This window comes from Rhododendron vialii, chromosome 9a, assembly GCF_030253575.1.
Source record: "Rhododendron vialii isolate Sample 1 chromosome 9a, ASM3025357v1".
NCBI lineage: Eukaryota > Viridiplantae > Streptophyta > Magnoliopsida > Ericales > Ericaceae > Rhododendron > Rhododendron vialii.
The window spans coordinates 31698681-31717108 of record NC_080565.1 but is presented as its reverse complement, the minus strand read 5'-3'; the positions used below and the strand labels follow the sequence as shown (position 1 = coordinate 31717108).

Here is an 18428-nt window from a genome sequence, read left to right as displayed (position 1 = left end):
TAATTAACTCCGTGTGGAGTTTGAGCAGATCTTCGTGTGTATCCGGGAGGGATGCGTTGAGTGAGAGGTGCCCGTTGAAAGATAGAGGCTTAATTTGGAGGCATGTGCGGCTGGGTTTTCTTAAGTCGCGTTTACAAGGTCAAGCAGGTGTGCTTGAGCCTTGCTTATTTGTGCAGTTAGTGATTGCCCCGTGGGGGGCTTTTGGGGAGATGAGCGATTGAATGAGAGGATTGCCTATAATGTTGAGTTCGAGGGAATTCAAGTCAAGATGGAGATTTGTTGGAAATATGCCTTGAATTTGGGATGGTAGAAAAGATATTTGACTTTCTAAAAGATTTGTTTCCTTGTTGGTTTAGACTTTGGGTGCAAGAAATTTTGTTTGGGCAAGTATTGGTTTTAGGAAGGACTCTGTGGCTATAAATATAGCCATATTCTCTTCATTAGGTTTTGGATTTCTTGAGTGAATCCCTTTCGAGAGGCCCCTAAGGGGTCTCTCATGTTGAATATTAGATATTAGGGTTTTGGTTTATGCTCTATTGGGTTCCAACTAGGGTTTTAGTATCCCTATCGAGTTCCGCCAGAGATTTGTCCCTAAATATCTATAATTGGATGCTTCAACGAGAGTTACGGGTATAGTCGGCTCTGTGTGTTATCTCCCCGTTTATAGTGGATCATCTTGCTCTTCTCCCGTGGACGTAACCAATTAGGAGAACCACTTAAATCTTGTGTTCTTGATTTTCGCTTGTTGTTTTGTTTATATTTTCAATTTTGTGTTCGACACAACACAAACAAAGGACCAATTCCTAGAGCTAGCTCACTATTTGATGTCATCCACGATTGCTCTAATCTCCCACGGACCAAAAGATTTGGGACCCTTGAAGCAGTTTATAAGATTCAAGCAGTCCGACTCAAAGATGGCTTCGAATATGTCCAGTTCCATTGCAACGCTACAAAGATATTCTAAGAGCCCAAGCTTTAATGTAGATGACTTAACAGGTGACTTGTATAAATGCATAATGTGGGAACATAGATAAGGCCGGCCGGGGTGTTTTCATACGGTTAAACTGCAATAACAGATATAGGTCACACTCAAGAACTTCACAAAGATCACAATTTTAGTAAAGATGTTATAAAGAATTGTAAGCTAATTTTTTATCTTAGTTTAACTTTAAAAAAATGAGATAAGAAGTTGCGCTTAATACTTTCCCCATCTCAGTGTTGTTAAAACTGTGATTGCATTTAGTACATCATTCGCGCGCCTTTTTTTAAAAAGCGAGATAAAAGATCAGTGAAAGCCACCCTTAGAAAAAAGCGCGATAAAAGAGTGAGAGCCAATTTCCACCTCCAGAAAAAAGGCAAGATAAAAGAGTTTACATCATTCGCGCACCTTTTAAAATAAGTTAGATAAAAGATCAGTGAAAGCTAGTGATAGCCAATTTTTAGAACCAAAATTTGGAAAAATCACGGTTTTTTATAAAAGCGTGATAAAGAAATTGAGAAAGTGTTTAAATCTGAGCATTTTGAGGCCCTTGGGGTGTGGGCTTAGCCCATTATGTGTTTTACGGGCTTTAGCCCTTGAATGTTTTTTTTGTCTTTCTGGTGTTCCGTACAATTTTTGATTGGATGCTCGAAGTATTCTTTGTCAAGTTTTAATAAAAATTTTACCAATAAATTAAAAAAAAAGAAATTGAGAAAGAACTTTTAATCACACTTTTACTAGTAATAAACTGATATGGTTGGGTCTTTTCTGGTTTTAAAAAAAAAAAAAATACTGATATGGTTGGATATTTTATCACGGTTACTAAAAAAACGTGATCGAAATTTTTTCTCTTCAATTTCATTTTCTATTCCTAACCGTGATTGAAAATAGAAGGAAGTTTTTCAAGGAGTTCACATCCCAAGACCGATTCCCTAGCCTTCTCATGCTCCCACTTGAATTGTTGCATTAGTCACGCTTTTAAAGTAGTCTTTTATCATGGGAAAAAAATGTGATCGAAATGAATTTATCTCAGGAAAAAGGTGTGATCGAAAACTGGAACATACAATCTGCGCATTCACTTTTTTTCAATAGAAATTAATTGTTAACGAAGTCAATCGATCTATTCAAATTTTCAAGGTGGTTATTGTTTGAATAAAAATATTTTTAAGGACATGGTACGAAATATTTTATCCCATAGTAACAATTAATGTGAACCGAAGAAAGAATATGCATTTTAATTTGAAAAGACGACGGGTATGGATTCCTTTCTTAGAGATACCTGTTTGTTCATAAAAAAATAAAAAAAATTTAATGAAACGCTCAGCAAAAGATAAAGTTAAAAATATCTTGAAGTGATGTCTTATAGAAAAATATCTAGAAATTAGATCATCACAAATCTATTTTCAAAACGTCTAGATTAACTCCATCTAAACAAATAAACATAAAAAAATATTATTTAAAAAATAGCTGAGTAATTATTGTTAGGACGTACATACGCAATAAAAACAAATTCATCAGCTAGAAAATGTCTAATTAATATGCAAAAATTTAAACTTGCTCAAACAATTTTTAGGCACTACAAAGGTAGTAGCATTACACAGAATTATAATTAATATAAAATAAACAAACTTCGAAAGGTACGAAGACTTATAAAAGGTGTGTATATATATATATGTTAATTAAATATTTGACATTTTCTCTTGAAATGTAATTTGGTGTGGTGGGTAAGTGTTCTGTACCGCTCAGGAGATGTCGTGGGATCAAATTCGAGCGGTAGCAGATGTGAGGATTTTGAAATTAAAAAACTGATTGTTGTATTAGTCACATTTTTTTGGAAATTAATCTCAATTTTTTAAAGTTTTCTACCACGGGTAAAAACTGTGATTGAAACGAATTTATCTCACCTGTATAGGCCACGATTTTCAACCGAGATTAGTAACAAAAGATCACGGTTAAAAACTAAAAACTGTGATCGTGAAAAAAGTGTGATCGAAAAAGTACGGTTTTCGAACCGAGATTAATAACAAAATATCACAACTAAAAACTAAATTGTGGTCTTTATGCTTTATTATAGTAGTAGTTTGCCTCGCAAAAGTGTGGTATCCTGGACTTCTTTGATTATAGGGGCTTGCATGTGCATCTCATGGGCACCTGGACGATGCTCGATCTTAAGCTTTTCTCAGAGGTGAAAGAAGAAATTATGCCAAATAACTTCACTCTCACAGCTGCTTTGACAGCTTTTAGCTAGGCATGCTTTCAGGTTTAGTAGAAAGAAGGGAAGGAAGCATTTAATTTTGTGCTTTTATACCGTCTGTCAGCCTTCTCATGCTAAGGAATCTCTTTGGCGTACTTTAGCTCATCGGTTTACCTCGAAATACCATTCTATTGCTCCCCGAGTCCTGAACAAGGAAAACGAGAATCAAACTCCAAGTAATATGATGCACTACAACAAAAAACGCTTTCAATAGCATGCAAAAAACGCTATGGTAGGTAATAGATAGCGTTCTGGAGAACGCTTTATTAGCCCATGCAATTAAAAGTCTTAACTTTCTATAGCGTTCATTACCTGCTATTAAAAACTTTCTATAGCGTTCATTGCCCGCTGTTAAAAAACTTTCTATAGCATTCATTGCCCGCTGTTGTATTTTGTACCTTTGATAGCATTTTTTGCTTGTTATCTTATTTCTTTTTATAGCATGCAATGAATGCTATTAAAGGTAAACAATAGCGTTTTCTGAACATTATCTTAGCCAATTTTAGCTTCTTTTTTTTTTTTTTTAAATATTACAAATGCCAATATACTAGCATTTTCATATAGAAAATCTGCATTCCATTCAACATCAAAGTACATCCAAACGCGATACAATTTCAATGTAAGATAAATAATTCAACCGAAGATTCATTACAATAGCTTGAAGAATAATTTTCCAGCACAAACAACATTTAAGAGTCAGACTAATTACACTCATAAAAAAAATCACTAATGTTATCTATCTTTTCAGAAAATGTAATCCTAAACTAAGAAGCCATCTCTTTCAAGTACCCCAATTCTTCGCCCTTGGAGATGTTCTTTATTTGAAGCTTACTTTTTTGCCAAGTTTATATCCTTTTGCTTCCAACGGCGAACACATACCTGTAAATATAGAACTATTCAAAATAACCCAATAGATATAGTAAAAATTATTAACGAGAAAAACAACTTTAAAGCAACATAATGTTTGCAATTAGAAAAAGAAGAATATGATCGATAATTGTCAGCAAGAACCAAAAACAATCTCAGAAGCAGCCATACCATGACAAATTGGCGAACGACATATACCAATCCGTGCGCAATTGTGGAACGTAACTATTCATGTGAGAAAACTACGTAAAAAGTTGGAACTTCAACCACACGCATTTAACTACTAGCCGAGCCACTTAGCTATTCAAACACATACATTATTGATCAATGGTGGCAGACAATGAGCATAGTGCCCTTGCAAAAGATAAATGACACCAGTATCACTAATCATCCCCATTAAAAGTAACACATACATTATCGATCTCAATCGTGTCACTCTCTAACCCTCCAAGAAATTTAAAAGGAAAACATACTTTCTTGAAAACTAATGCCATAAGAAAAGCACTGCATGTTGACATCACAAAATTTGTAACTTACCGCTCAACATTTTCTCTGTGAGCTCCATCAAGTCATTATAGTCAACAAAAGCCATATAAAACTCACATGTAGTGAACTCATGATTATGTGTCAAGTCAATTCCTTCATTCCTAAATTGTTTTCCTATTCCTAAATTGTTTTCCTATCTCATAAACACGGTCCAGTCCACCAACAACTAGCTCCTTAAGATATAGTTCAGGTGCAATCTGCATGTATAGCTTCATGTTCAAGTCATTGTGGTGGGTCACAAAAGGACGGGCAGCCGCTCCCTCAGCAATCATGTTCATCATTGGTGTTTCAACCTTTAACAGATGGACATCGCATGATGAATGAAAGAAAGAAATGCAACTAAGGAAGGAAGAAAGTGATGCCATCAAAACAAGAAGAACCAGGACAACTGGAGAAGCATCTTACCTCCAAGAAACCAAGATTGTTGATGCTCAGCTCAATGGCATGAACAATCGTGGGTAAATGCTCAGCTCTCCCCTTTTAGTTCTCCCTAAAATAAGGGAGGAAAGTTATTAGGAAAAATCACACAACTAGTACTAAGCTCAATTGCAAGGTTTAAATTGTATCTACAGCAACATCTACTCATGGACCACCCTAACAGCAATAAGTACTGACCCAACAAAAGAAAGACACGATGGATTAAGTTTCTATGGATGCAAAGAACAAACAATCTTTCAATTTCCACCAATTTGGATACAGAGGTTCATTCTTGCTTTAGTAGCTACTCCTTACCAGTTACATAGTATTTTTTAACCAGATCATTGAAGAATACAATATACATTGAGAGGGTATGTTTATTATTAATATTCTCAACGCTATCTATAAGCTTATGATTATAGCTATTAAACGACCAAATATGTTCAAGTTTGCATTTATATAAAATTTAGAAACTAATATAGCAATTCAAAGTAACAATATTCTAAAGAAAGTTGTTTCACAATGATCTCTGATTATTTAACACAGAAAGAAAATATATAAAACACAACTCTGCTCACCAAGCACTTGTTCCCAACAAAAACAACTCCCCCACACCCTCCCCAAAACAATACACCACAACAATAGGAGGCAAGACATTAAAAATGGCCAATACTATGAGATAAGATGGCAAGAACACAAGCATGCACTGTCCCATTTAAAGCAATAATAAAAAGATGGCCAACACTATGAGAGAGCTATATAGGCCAACACTTGCACTTTATATGCTTACGCGAACCCCAAAGATTGATAAGGCATCAACCAAGATAAAAGCAAAGAAAGTAAAATGGGTTACATATTGGCCAATTCCAATGTTGTCAATATGGCCACCATTGTCAGTTGGATCAGCACAAGTACAGACATATAGAAAACATATCAAGAGTGGATAGATGGATACTACGAGCGAGTTTCTCAAACCCATGGCTAGATTTATGAGTTAGCTAGTGTTGGGAGTACTAAATGAGCGATTTCATGGAACTTTGTTTCCGCTCAAACTCCCTAAAACTGAACCTGCACCTAAGGCCGTACATTAGTTTGAACACTGTATCAGTTCAAAACTGGGATCTAATGGAGAAAATGTTGCAAAATTAGTACACTTCAAATATGGGTAGAAATTAGTACACTTCAAATGTCTCCGTAATTGTAAAGCTATGTTGGTAGAAATTCATTCACAACTAAATTTTTTTCACTCCCATCATATATGGGTGCTCGGATGGTGACTTCAGTTACAAATTTCATTCAAACGTATTGTCAAACAATAGATAGGCAAAAAATAAAAAGAGAGAGAATTGCACCAGGTAGATGAGTTTCAATGATTCACAAGTCATACTTTCAAATTATGACACTACCTTGACAAATGTTAAAGATAACCTCATCCAAGTACGACTTTTGCATCCATTTCTGTAGAAGGCTTGAAACTTGTGGAACAGGTAGTGGATTTGAAGAGACAAGCCCACCGACAATGTAATGTGCACTCCTCATGTAAGACTCCAAATGGAAAGAAAGACCCAGCACCAATCATCCTCTCCACATCAAGCAATTTGAACACCGGAGATTCCATAGAACATGTTCTGTGCTCTGCTCAAACCACCAGTAGCGAAACTAGCCCATTAAAAAATTGACACTTATATTGTATAAAATTCAATATATGTATCTACACTGTAAATGGCCACACACACACACACACACATAGAGAGAGAGAGAGAGAGAGAGAGAGAGAGAGAGAGAGAGAGAGACTAGCGGGGAAAATTCAAATTGCCACTTCAAAGACGAGGGTGGAGAAGAATGGCCTCGGGATCTAGTGCCGAAAGGCTGCTCACCCGATGTGATTCTGAGACGATTTAGGGCGACTAGCATCAGATTTAGGGAGAGGAATGTTTTCGACGAGACCTATTCTGAAAACCTAGAAACTTTGGGAAAGTAGAACTTCTAAAATTTTAAAAGGAAAAATATGGATGGAAGCGCGTTTGGACGCAATAGAAAGGGTTCAAAACGCTATCAAATTGGGTTCCGAAAAAATCATCCACTTTTATAGCGTTTTTTCCAAAAGGTAGGACTGGATGCCTCACCTATCACAGCGTAATCCAAAGAACGCTATTTTCTTTTGCTATTGAAAGCACTATTTGTTGTAGTGGCAGGACTGCAGCAGGTTTATTGATTGCAGGATACCTGATGTGGCACATATAAACCGATTAGCATCATATTCAACTTTTTGTATCGTAAAAAATGTACCTTTGCCAACCTTTGGTAGCATGATGGAAGTGCATGTATAGGGTAAGAAATTAAACACGTCCACATATCAAGAGGGTTGTTTAAACTTTAAATAAGCTACACAATAATTTAGTTCCAAGAAAAAAATTGCAACGGATTCACCTCATTTGTACTCTTCATGTAGGGTAAATAGTGAATCTAATACATCGAAATTTTTTAATACTACAAACAGATAATGTTTAATAGGTCCCTTTTGTGACCAACATGATGAGATCCAAGCAGCTACTGAATTAGAGCTTTAATGATATTTTTGAAAGTCCTTACAAATGCTACAAACAAACAGCAAGTCAGTGAGTACAGTTGGGCTAAATCAGACAAGGGGAGTTCATCAACCTTAGTTTTTCCGAAGAAGTCAATAAGTAGAAGGACAAAAAATACGAAATACCAAAAAAGGAAACAAAAAAAAAAAAAAAATAGGGCAGCAATAGAATTATCAATCGCCTGTTAACGGATGTCAACTCACGGATGGAACATAGTGGGTGGGAGCCAGATCATGGCCCTTATAATTCTTTAGGTCCTCATCTGTACAACTGAGAAGCCTCATTATATTCCCAAATTGGCCACTCGTATGGAAGCTGTGAATGAGTCCCACAGCTTGCCAATCAAAGTAAGGAGTACACTTTGTGGAAAAAACGGTGTGGATTTTCGGATGCGGCTTCCCAGGTTCATCAGAGACTTGTTGTTGCAACTCATCCTCCTTGGATTTTTGGATCCCCCTTTCAATTAGAGCACCACCATGAATCTAATCAGTGATAGCCTGCGAGGCTACCCTTTTCGATCAAAGCACGTCCACCAATCGAGTCAAGAACAGCCCCAGTCGCACCACACTACGTTAAAGAACCAGGCAAGTGAATCAAAGTATCATGGAATTTAATGTAGCTCTGCAACACATAGCACAGCATTTGAGCCCTGAATTGGGCAGAGAGGCTAGTAACTAGACCATACAGTTGAGCCCCAAAATGGGCAATCAGCCCAGTAACTAATCTGGGCATGAATCCAAGTATCAAGTAACACAACATCTAATGTTGTTGTTTGCAGCACCTAGGTTGAAACCTCAAATACTAACAGTACACTAGCCCAACAGTCCAGCAACAAATTGACAGTAAAACAGATAACCTAACTAGCTCACGAGTTTGCCAAACCACAACCAGTTAATGTTCAAAACTAATAAGCACAAAACTTTCAGAATCATTGAAAACAAGATCCATGATCCATTACCTTCAGCCGCAGTCCCGGAATTCCGAGACTGTGTAGTGAATGGAATCCAGGAGTCCTTCAATGGTGGTTCGGCTAGACCCTCCCTGATCAGGCACCACCTCCTGCAGATTCAAACCGCCGGCTACCTCTGCAGCGCCCAACCTTAACAGCCACACCGCACCCTACGGGCTCATGTAGGCGTGAATCAGCTGGTGGCCGTGAACAAACCCCTCACGACTCACTACCATCTTCACCGTAGTCGTCGCCAGGCAAGATGAGACCAGTTGAGACTCACCGCTCAGTCGATTAATCGGTGGAGATTGTGTGTTGACCGGCAGTAGGAACACCATAATAGGTTGCCCAACGCCGGAGATGGAAGAACCCACCGCACGCCGGAGATGGAAGAACCCACCGCATGAATGTCTGGTAGCACCCGATTGAAGAACAGGTGAACCTATTCCACCAAATCTGGACAAAGCGGTGGATTTAATGGCCGCAGTCGCCGGACGAGAAGACCGGTTGAGACCCCCGATTAATCGATCAATCGTTGGAGGTTGTGGGTAATTTCTCTGGGGATTGATCAATCAATTGAGCGGTGAGTTTGCCGGTGGTAGGAACACCATAGGAGGTTGCCTGACGCCAGGGGTGCACTAATCGTGAAAACCAACGGGTGAAGCGGAATAGGAATTTGTAGATGACTGCCGAATGCAGTTTAAACAATACAGAGCAAGGATTACCTAGAGCAAGGATTCCCTCTGTATGTGGTAGAAAAGGGAACAATTTTTCAAGGGGAGTGTATTCTCTCTCTAGGTTTAGCCAGAAGCCCTCAACCCTTTTGCGCCTCTGATTTCAGATGAAAGAATGAAATTTTTCAGAAGGGGGTGTGCGATTTAGGGTTTTTAAGTAAAGTAATTTTTGGGGAATGCTATGGTCTTGTTTGGTAACCATTTCATTTCCTGTTTTCTGTTTTCATTTTCAAAATTTTTAAAATTTAGAACCGAAAGTTTGTTTGGTTATCTATTTTCATTTTTAAAAATTAAAATGAGTTTTCTAAATTTTTGAAAATTGAAAAAGTACCAAAAGTCTACTTTCACTTCTTCTAAAAATAAAAAACCGGCTGCCAAATCTTGAAGTCGTGTTCCGCTTCTGATATAACAGGCGACTTCTCCTTATCTCATCTGAGTCTTTCCCCAGATCCATCGATCTCTCTCGATCCCAAGCGGCTGAAAAGCTCTCTCTCTCTCTCTCTCTCTCTCTCTCTCTCTCTCTCTCTCTCTCTCTCTCTCTCTCTCTCTCTCTCTCTCTCTCTCTCTCTCTCTCTCTCAATATCGATCTCGATCTCGATCTCGATCGATCGATCTTTGTCCAACACTCCTCGGATTTCGTCACTTGTTTGATCGCTTTTTTGATTCGTATTTCTAGATGTATTGCACATATATCTGTAACCATATGCGTACATGCGTAGAAGGATGGATATAGAGAGTTATATATATAGAACGCAGCTGAATCTGCTTTTGTTGTACTGTACCGCGGTCGTTGGTTGTGCCGTTCCTGTATTGAAATGTAAATAATCACCTGATTTCTCCAATGTTATGGTCTAGTTTGTTTGTAATCGTACTTTAGTGGCCTAATTCATTTTTGTCGGCTTCGAGTGAGATATTACTCTATTGCTTCGTGAAAATGTTTTTTGCCAAGTACTTTGCTTGTATTCAGGTTTGCAGAATTGATGTGGATTGGCCTAATTCATTTTTCCTTTGACTTATTCATGAGATTTCTTGAATCTATAGTTCTACTTCGCCCAAATAAATCTGAGATCTTATTTAGACCAATTGTGGGGTGATTTATAAATAGGAAATGGCTACCAAAGGCAATGTAAGTATCAAGATTGAGGATGATGATGATGTTGAAGTGAGAGGTGTAGCCGATTCCCTGTGGTCGAAGAAAAATGAAGCGTTTTTTATTGACATTATGGAGGAGGAGGTGAAAACAATGGGTAGTAGAGATACTGGGACTTTTCAGATAAAAAGTTGGGCTAGGATGAGGAAGAGTCTTTCTGCTAGAGCTAAATATGAATACTCTGAACTTCAAATAAAAAACAAGTTCAACCAACTACGCACTATGCACACCAAATTTAAAAGCCTTTGTGACCAAAGTGGCGTTGGGTGGTGTGCGGAAAAAGGTACTGTTACTGCTGATGATAACCTCTGGGAGAAGCTATATAAGGTTAGAAGTGACCTATTCCCTTTTATTTTACTCATGCTTATCAATTAAGTCTGATACAGGCCACTTTGTTCTTCACTTAGGTTAATAAGAAGGCCAAGCATTTCAGGAAAAAAGGTTTCCCACACTATGCAGCGATGACCCGAATACTTGGAGATACCACTGCAACAGGATTCAATGCTCACCCATCAGTCCATTCCCCGTCTGGAACAGATAGTTCTGATCCCTCATTCCAACTTAAACAGGACAAAGACGATGGCGAAATAGAAGTAACGAATGTAGTGGTTAGTGGAAAAGGCAAAAAGGTTTTTGATATGAAGGCTTTGAAGACTACTGAGCCAAAGGAGAGTAGCAAGAGTAAGAAGAGGGACTCATTGTCTGCAAACCTCAGTGCATCTTTAAGTGCTCTTGTAGAAAGTAGCAAGAGGAGGGTGGATATCCTTTGTAATACCCGTCCCGGATATTTAGTATTTTAAACTCATATTTTAATTGAATTATGTGTTTATAGGGTTAATTATTATTTGATGGGAATTTAACTAAATGCTATTGGTCGGTTGCATAAGTGGATGGGTGGTGTGGTTACACCACATAATTTTTCAAAGGTAGATATTTGTTAAATATCTCATTCTTTCCCCTTTCCCTGATATTCTACGTAGAGAGAGAGAGAGGGAGAGCGAGAGAGGGGGAGAGAAAAGGAGGAGGAGGTCACGGCAAAGGGGAGGGAGGAAGGAGAGGTCCGTTTTCGACGATCCAACTCGGTGACAAGTAAGTTCTTGTACTCTAGAAGTGTAATCCATGTTTAATTTTATATTTGTGTGGTTAGATTCTCCATGGATTGAGTTTTGGAAGGAAATTGACAAAGTTCATGTTTTGGGTCAAATTCGTGGGTTTTGGTAATCTGTCGTTTGGGGGCCCTTCTGCTAGGAATCAATTTTTGGTGTCTTCATAACTGTAAAAGTACGTTTCAATACGAAGATTTCGGTACCAAGATCATGCAAAACCGATAATCACACAATTAGTTATGAATTTTTGAATACTGGCTGTTTGCTGGATGTGCGATTCTGTGCGTGGCTGTCTTCTTTTAACTTTCTGGGCATGATGAACATTTTGGGTGGCTTTGGGTCTTTTACAGGAGCTGCATATTTAAGTTAAGAAGAGATTGGCGTTGGAATCAAGTAATTTGGTTAAGTATACAATTTTTGGTGAATTTCTAAAGCAGGGTTGGTTGACTAGGGCGAAAATGGTTGCGAATCGGTTTTTCTTTTGATTGTTGGGTTAACCTCCTCTCGTTTCTGAACCTGGGATTTTAACTGAGTGTAGGGCTTGTAGTGGTGCAACTTTGGGTGTTGGTTTCAATATTTTTGGGTTTAAGATGAAAGAGTTATGATTTTTCAATCAATTTTACTTATTCCCGCGTAGAATCTGGCAGCAGCGACAGACTTTGGTATAATGGCCATAACTCCTAGCTCGGGACTCGAAATGACACACCGTTTGTTTTGTTAGAAACTAGACACATAGAGCTTTCCAACGATACATCCCATGCATCATGGGTATGTCCGAGCGATAACAGATTTGCATCTAAAGTTGACCTAAATTCTGCCTTTGCACCAGTTTTTACTGTTTTGTTGCGTTGGGCTGTTTGGTTGAGATTGTACACTTATGGGTCTTTATATTTGATATATTTGGGTGTGTTGGAGTACCTTGGAGTATGGAAAAGATGTGTGAGGTCTCCCGGGTACGTGGGTACTCCCGGACACCTCTAGAGATTTTGGTGACTTTGTGTAGTGTTTGCCCCATTAGCTAGTGTAGAAGGCATGTTATGATTTGTTAGTCTAGCATTTGGTTTAACATTCCTAGATGTTCATATGCTGATATGGGTTAACTTGTGGCTAGGTAACGAGCCGGTCTTTTAGGAGGTGCCGAAACCGTAAGTTTGGCATACTCCAGTCGAATGAAAGGTGAGTGTGTCTGATATGGTTCTTCTCAATAAGATATTGCTATGGTGGTATGTATATATCTTGCTAATGGTATTTTAGCTTTCAATATGATTATCGATATGTAAATAATGTGGTGGAGGTGATTATATATCAATGATATCATGCTAATCGAGGTTTAGCTATTGATATGGATATATGTGGTCGAAATTTTATATCATGCTATATATTGTTTTAGCTAATGGTATGCATGCTTGTTGTATGTTGATTGTACCTGCGAAAGGATTGTGGAGTGAGTCACGCCATGTCGTATGCCATTCCGTCTAATTAACGGAGGTTGGGAGCATGGTTTGCGGGACACAATGCCTTGGGTACATGGGAATGTGGCAGACGTGTCACTGCATGCTTGTGTGATTTACATTCAGGCTGTCGTTAATTCAGTTATTGTTACGTGGTTGTTTATTGGATAATATTGCTATGTTTGGCGGATGTGGTGGTTATAACTAATATACTCATATGGGTATTGCAGTTATGTTGGTGGTGAATATTCTGATTGATATTCTTATGGGTATTGTGATATTTTATTGAGCATTTCTATATCTCACACACTCTGGCTTTCCTTTTTGGTCTGCCAGGTAGTAGGTTCCTTAGAGTGGTTCCACTACCGGTCGACGTGTTGAGGTGCACTCGAGTATTAGCTTTGGGAGGTGTTGGTGGTCGAGCGTGCTGTAGGTAGTTATTGAAGGAATTGATTTTTATAAGTTGTAGTTTAGTCATTGGTAAATATGTTGAAGTATAGAACTTAATAAGTCTTGTAGTAGTGGTTATGGTTTTAGCTATGCAGGCTTGTGATTGGTTGATCGGTGCGTTGACTCATTTCTGTTTTATTGTGAGAAGTCTTCCGCTAGGTTGTATTCTGATTGGTTGTAGAGTGTAGTGTGGTTTTTTGTGTGGAATGCCACGTGGCCACGCCGACTCGGGCCTACTTTGGGTGTCGTTTGCGGGGCGGGGCGTGACATCCTTGAAGCAAAGCATAATGCTAAGAGCACTAGTGTTAGTGTGACTTCTCAAGACCATGGTGAGCCACAAGGTTTGCTGGCTGAGTGCATAAAAACTCTTAATGCCATGAAAGACCTAGATGGAGCATCGTATACGAAAGGGATGAAACTACTGAAGGATGACCCTTCATGGAGACCAATATTCCTTGGCATGTCAGAGCAAAGGAAGAAGGACTTCATTTCATATGTGTGAACTTTTGTTTATGGTTGGTTTGGTTTAGGACATGGTTATGTAGTTGGTTTGTAAGCTTTTGTGGATTGTAAGACTTATGTGGTTGGTTTGTTTTCTCTTCTTGTTGGACAACTATTTGGATATGGAACTTTTGTGGTTTATTTTCTTGTTGGACTACTGTTAATGGGCAATCTTTATGATGTCACTGGGCAATCTTCTTTTTCAGCAGTTTTTAGTACTTTGTTGGCCTTTTTGCAGTATACAATTCTATCCCTATATTTATCTCCCTTCTTTGTTTCAATTATGTTCTACACAAGATTATATGTGGCTAATGTAACATTTCATTGAAGGTAATGGAAGTATCTAATGCTCGAAAGGATGTCGTTGCTGACTCAGATGACATGGTCTTTGAAGAAGGCCAATCATCAGAGTCTGTCAACAATATATGCAAGTCTGTCGGCCATGTACATGACTATGAAAGCTCAAACACAATCTCTCTCAAGTTGGGGTTAGTTAATTTCTTGAAAGTTATGTCGTGTTTCTTTGAAGTTTGAAGCATCTTTTTTATCGCGTTGGAATAGAAAAAATAGTAATCCTCCCAATAGCAACTGCTCTGAATTTTTGGTCAGGATCTTCTGTAGTAGATGAACTGTTTACTAGGGTGGCAGAAATTGGTTGTTTTCATTTTGTTGATTAGTTCTTGGCTGTGTAGATTTTTTTTCGTTTCTTTTGCTTTGGTGACTCCTGGCTTTATGCCGTAGGGAGTTTGCTGAGATAGCTTTGTTGGCTGTGTACCTAATGATTTAAATTGCCTAATAAGAACTGAATTTGTTCCTTCGGTTAGCCAGGAATTATGATTTCCTATCTTGAAACAAATGCCTAAAGGCTTTAGTGTGCGGACCCAAAAATATTTGCCAACCGCTTGTTGCACGGTCCACAACTTTATAAGGATGCATGACAAAAATGATGCAGTGTTCAAATTCTATAGCAAGGAAGATTTGATTGTTGAAAGTGAGCAAGGCCGTAGGAGCTCTTCTCAACAGATTAATGTCACCCCCGCTCAATTGCGAGAAATGGCTAGAGTTCGCAATACTATTGCCCGCCAAATCTTTAATAGCCAAAGGCTTTGATGCATTGGTAGTGAAGCATCCATTGCAGTAGTGGTAAGAGACTCCAAAGGCAGAATTGTCCATTGGCAGAATTGATAGCATTTTACAAGGATGTTTTGACAGCTCTTGTTTCTTTGTCAGAATTCATGTTTTTGTACTTTCCTTACTTGCTTTTATGAGACTATGAGAGTGATTGGAGTGGTTTGATTTTCAGTTTGACATTAGATTGGTTTGATTCAATTTGACGGTTAGATTGGTTTGATTCAATTTAAATTGTCCAATAGCAGAATTGTTCTAACTTTCCCCTGTATCGTTTGGAAATTAGTGGAGAAATTACAAGAGAGACATTTTTAGGAAAAGTAAAAACTGGTTTTAGAAATTCTTTTTTTTTTTTTTTTAAAACAGGTTGACACAAACATATTTTCTGCTTTCACTTTTTTTTTAGGAAAAGTAGAAATTGATTTTAGGAAATAGAAAACAGAAAACAGAAAAGTGGCAGTGTTACCAAACATAGCCTATTATTTACTATGAACGCTATAGTAATCTAGGCGCCAGTTTTTTCGCCGCTCCTTTGACACCGAACGCTGTAATTGGTTTTCTTTCATAGCATTCTTAAAAGAATGCTGTGAGATAATGCTATAAAAAGCCATTTTTGTTGTAGTGATGGTAAATGAACGTAACAGTAACTTAGGGGCGTAAATGCAAACACAAGGAAAACGAGTATCAAACTCCAAGTAACATGATAAATGAACATAACAGTAACTTAGGGGCGTAAATGCAAACACTTACGCACGCACCTATCACAAAGCTAGCTATCAACAATCTCATCCAATCCAAACATCCCTACTATACCTTGGAAGACGATTCCAAAGATCTTCCCGGGCTCAACTGCAGCCTCCGATTATAATTGCTTTGTTTCTAGTCGATTCATGTAACCGAATACATAAGAGCTCGTCTCGTTAAGGACGAACTGATTTTTCTATCTCATACCTTATGATCGAGGATTTCTAATATATAAATAAGTTTAGGGATCTCTTTACCAAATCTTATTAGCTTAGAAATATATATATATATATACTCCATAAACTTAATTAAATCCAAAGTTGTCTAGTGCAATAATTAAAATATCGTTACAGGCCCAACTGAAAAAAGTTCTGATAGTACGTACTCAAAGTAGGCAAATTATTACAATACCACGGGTTTAAAGCCTTAAACAAACCATTACAACATAAATAATAAATCTTAAACATGTACACTTCATTAATAGGGCCCCGGAAGAGTATATATGATGATCGAAACATAAAGAGAAACTTGGAGCTCTTATTTATCCATTTCTAAAGCAAGCTCAGCATATATAAGGTCTCCATCACTCTGAATCTCCTGGAAAAAAATTACAGTTTGAAAACCGTTAGGACGACGTTGAAACCCTTTACAAAATAAGAATTAATGTAGCTCAAAATTATCAAAATCATGATGATGTCTAACTTTAAATCTTAAAAGCATTTTGCGTTATCTTGAATTAATGCACGCCCAGCAATCTAAATAAGTCATTAAACCTACTTAATTTCCTTAAAGCTTTACGTATATATAGCTTCAATGAATTATAGAGGTTAAATCAACGTCCTTACTAGTCTTCAATGTAGCACAGAAGTAAAATATGTATGTTAAATACTAATATTCAATCTTGCATTGACTTCAGAAAAATTGAACGGGTAAATTGGACCGATCGTCGACACAAGCTTTCTCTTGTCACACATGCAAAAGGATACTAATTACTTAGAATAAAATAAACATATATATATATATATATATATATATATATATATACAGATTCAATCAGGTAAGGGCGCCCTTACCTTGTTAAGGTAAGGACCTTCCATTTTCCGATCGAATTTCGATGATCCGAGTCGCTCAATGTGTTTAGAACGTGATTTTAAGGGTACTCGCAAGAAATCGGCAAAAAAATGACCGGGAAGGGCTTTATCCGAGCAGTTTTTGTTTATTTTTTATCGAACGGTTCAAATAAAAACTGTTCGAATGAAGCCCTTCCTAATATTTTTTTTTGCTGATTTCTCGCGGGTACCCTTAAAATCACGTTCTGAACACATTGAGCGGCTCGGATCATCGAACTTCGATCGGAAAAAGGGAGAAAAAGGGAAGCCCTTACCTTAACAAGGTAAGGGCGCCCTTACCTGAAGGGGACTGTATATATATATATGCAAAGAAAGCATTACCCAATGGTCGATCATTCTTCCTCGTACCCCTGCCTTCAACGGTTCACCATCTTCTTGCCCTGTCAGCACGTCTCTTCGCAAATTTTTCTGCAAAAATTGGACAAAAAAGTTAAAAATAGTTGAGGTGGCATGCATTTGTGAATCCACATGCAGATTACTAATAAGCTAGCTAGCGAGATGTAAAACATGATTGAGCAAGATCGAGCAACCAAGTAGTATATCTATCTCTTCAGATCGATGAAGGACCTGAGAGCAATTTGATGAACTTTTCAGCGAAATTTCCAACTAGGTGGACGATGTGGAGGATGGACGCGGTCTTGCTGTGATCCATAGTGTTGGTAAACGACCTAAGAAAGTCATATATAATAGAAAAAAATGAATTACAGATCGATATTATTTTATAAGAAAGAAAATAACCTGGATGTACAAGTCTTACATTGACAATATATATTACCCCACATTATAAGGAAATCAAATTATTTAATTTATGGAAATATTGGATAAAGATATTCCCAATTTGCAAGGCCAAGAACTCGATCGCGCGATGATCTGGAAATTAGAATACATAGGAAAAAGTTCTAAAAGATTGCAATTATGACATATATATGTTGAAAGGGGGAGAAAGCTAGAAAAAGTTGGACAAAACTCAGCAACTTTAAAACCCATGTAAACATACCAATATAGTAATACAACTTCGTTTCCTTTATCGATGCATTTCTAAGGTGTCCCAAAAAAAAAAAAACCTATTTAATTCGTAGATTAAAACCTGTGGAGATTATGTTAGTCCATAAACTATTTATCTTGAATTAATTTCATCTCTAATTCTACCTGATTCCAAGTTTGATTCACATGAGATTACATATGGGATAAGGAAAAAAAAAAATTTTAAAAAGTTTCTGAAAATATTTTTTTATGAAAAAAAGAAACTGTTAAAAACTTCTCTTTTTTTGAAAAAGACATAGTTTTTCTAAAATAAGTAACGAAAACAATTTTATTATAGTGTTTCTTACAAAAACTCTTTTTGAAAAACGTTTTGCAAAAAATAGTCTTTGGATTCAGTTTGTTTTTCAAAAAACTTTTGAAAATAGTCTTTTTGAAAAAAAAAAATAGTTG

The 18428-nt window shown here is 37.4% G+C and overlaps 2 protein-coding genes and 1 long non-coding RNA gene across 3 annotated transcripts in view; 2 read left to right on the top strand and 1 right to left on the bottom strand.

Moving 5' to 3' along the window:
* LOC131301151 (uncharacterized) overlaps nt 1-18428 on the bottom strand; it is a 99217-nt gene that overhangs the window by 80341 nt on the left and 448 nt on the right. The gene's annotated exons all lie outside the window — the stretch shown is intronic.
* On the top strand, nt 10346-11284 carry LOC131299798 (uncharacterized). The gene is made up of 2 exons (XM_058325373.1): nt 10346-10811; nt 10892-11284. The coding sequence occupies exons 1-2, from the start codon at nt 10443-10445 to the stop codon at nt 11282-11284; spliced, it is 762 nt and encodes a 253-aa protein (XP_058181356.1). The 5' UTR covers nt 10346-10442.
* On the top strand, nt 11444-15294 carry LOC131301164 (uncharacterized). The gene is made up of 3 exons (XR_009191177.1): nt 11444-11573; nt 12702-14480; nt 14945-15294. It is a non-coding gene; the product is annotated as an uncharacterized LOC131301164 (long non-coding RNA).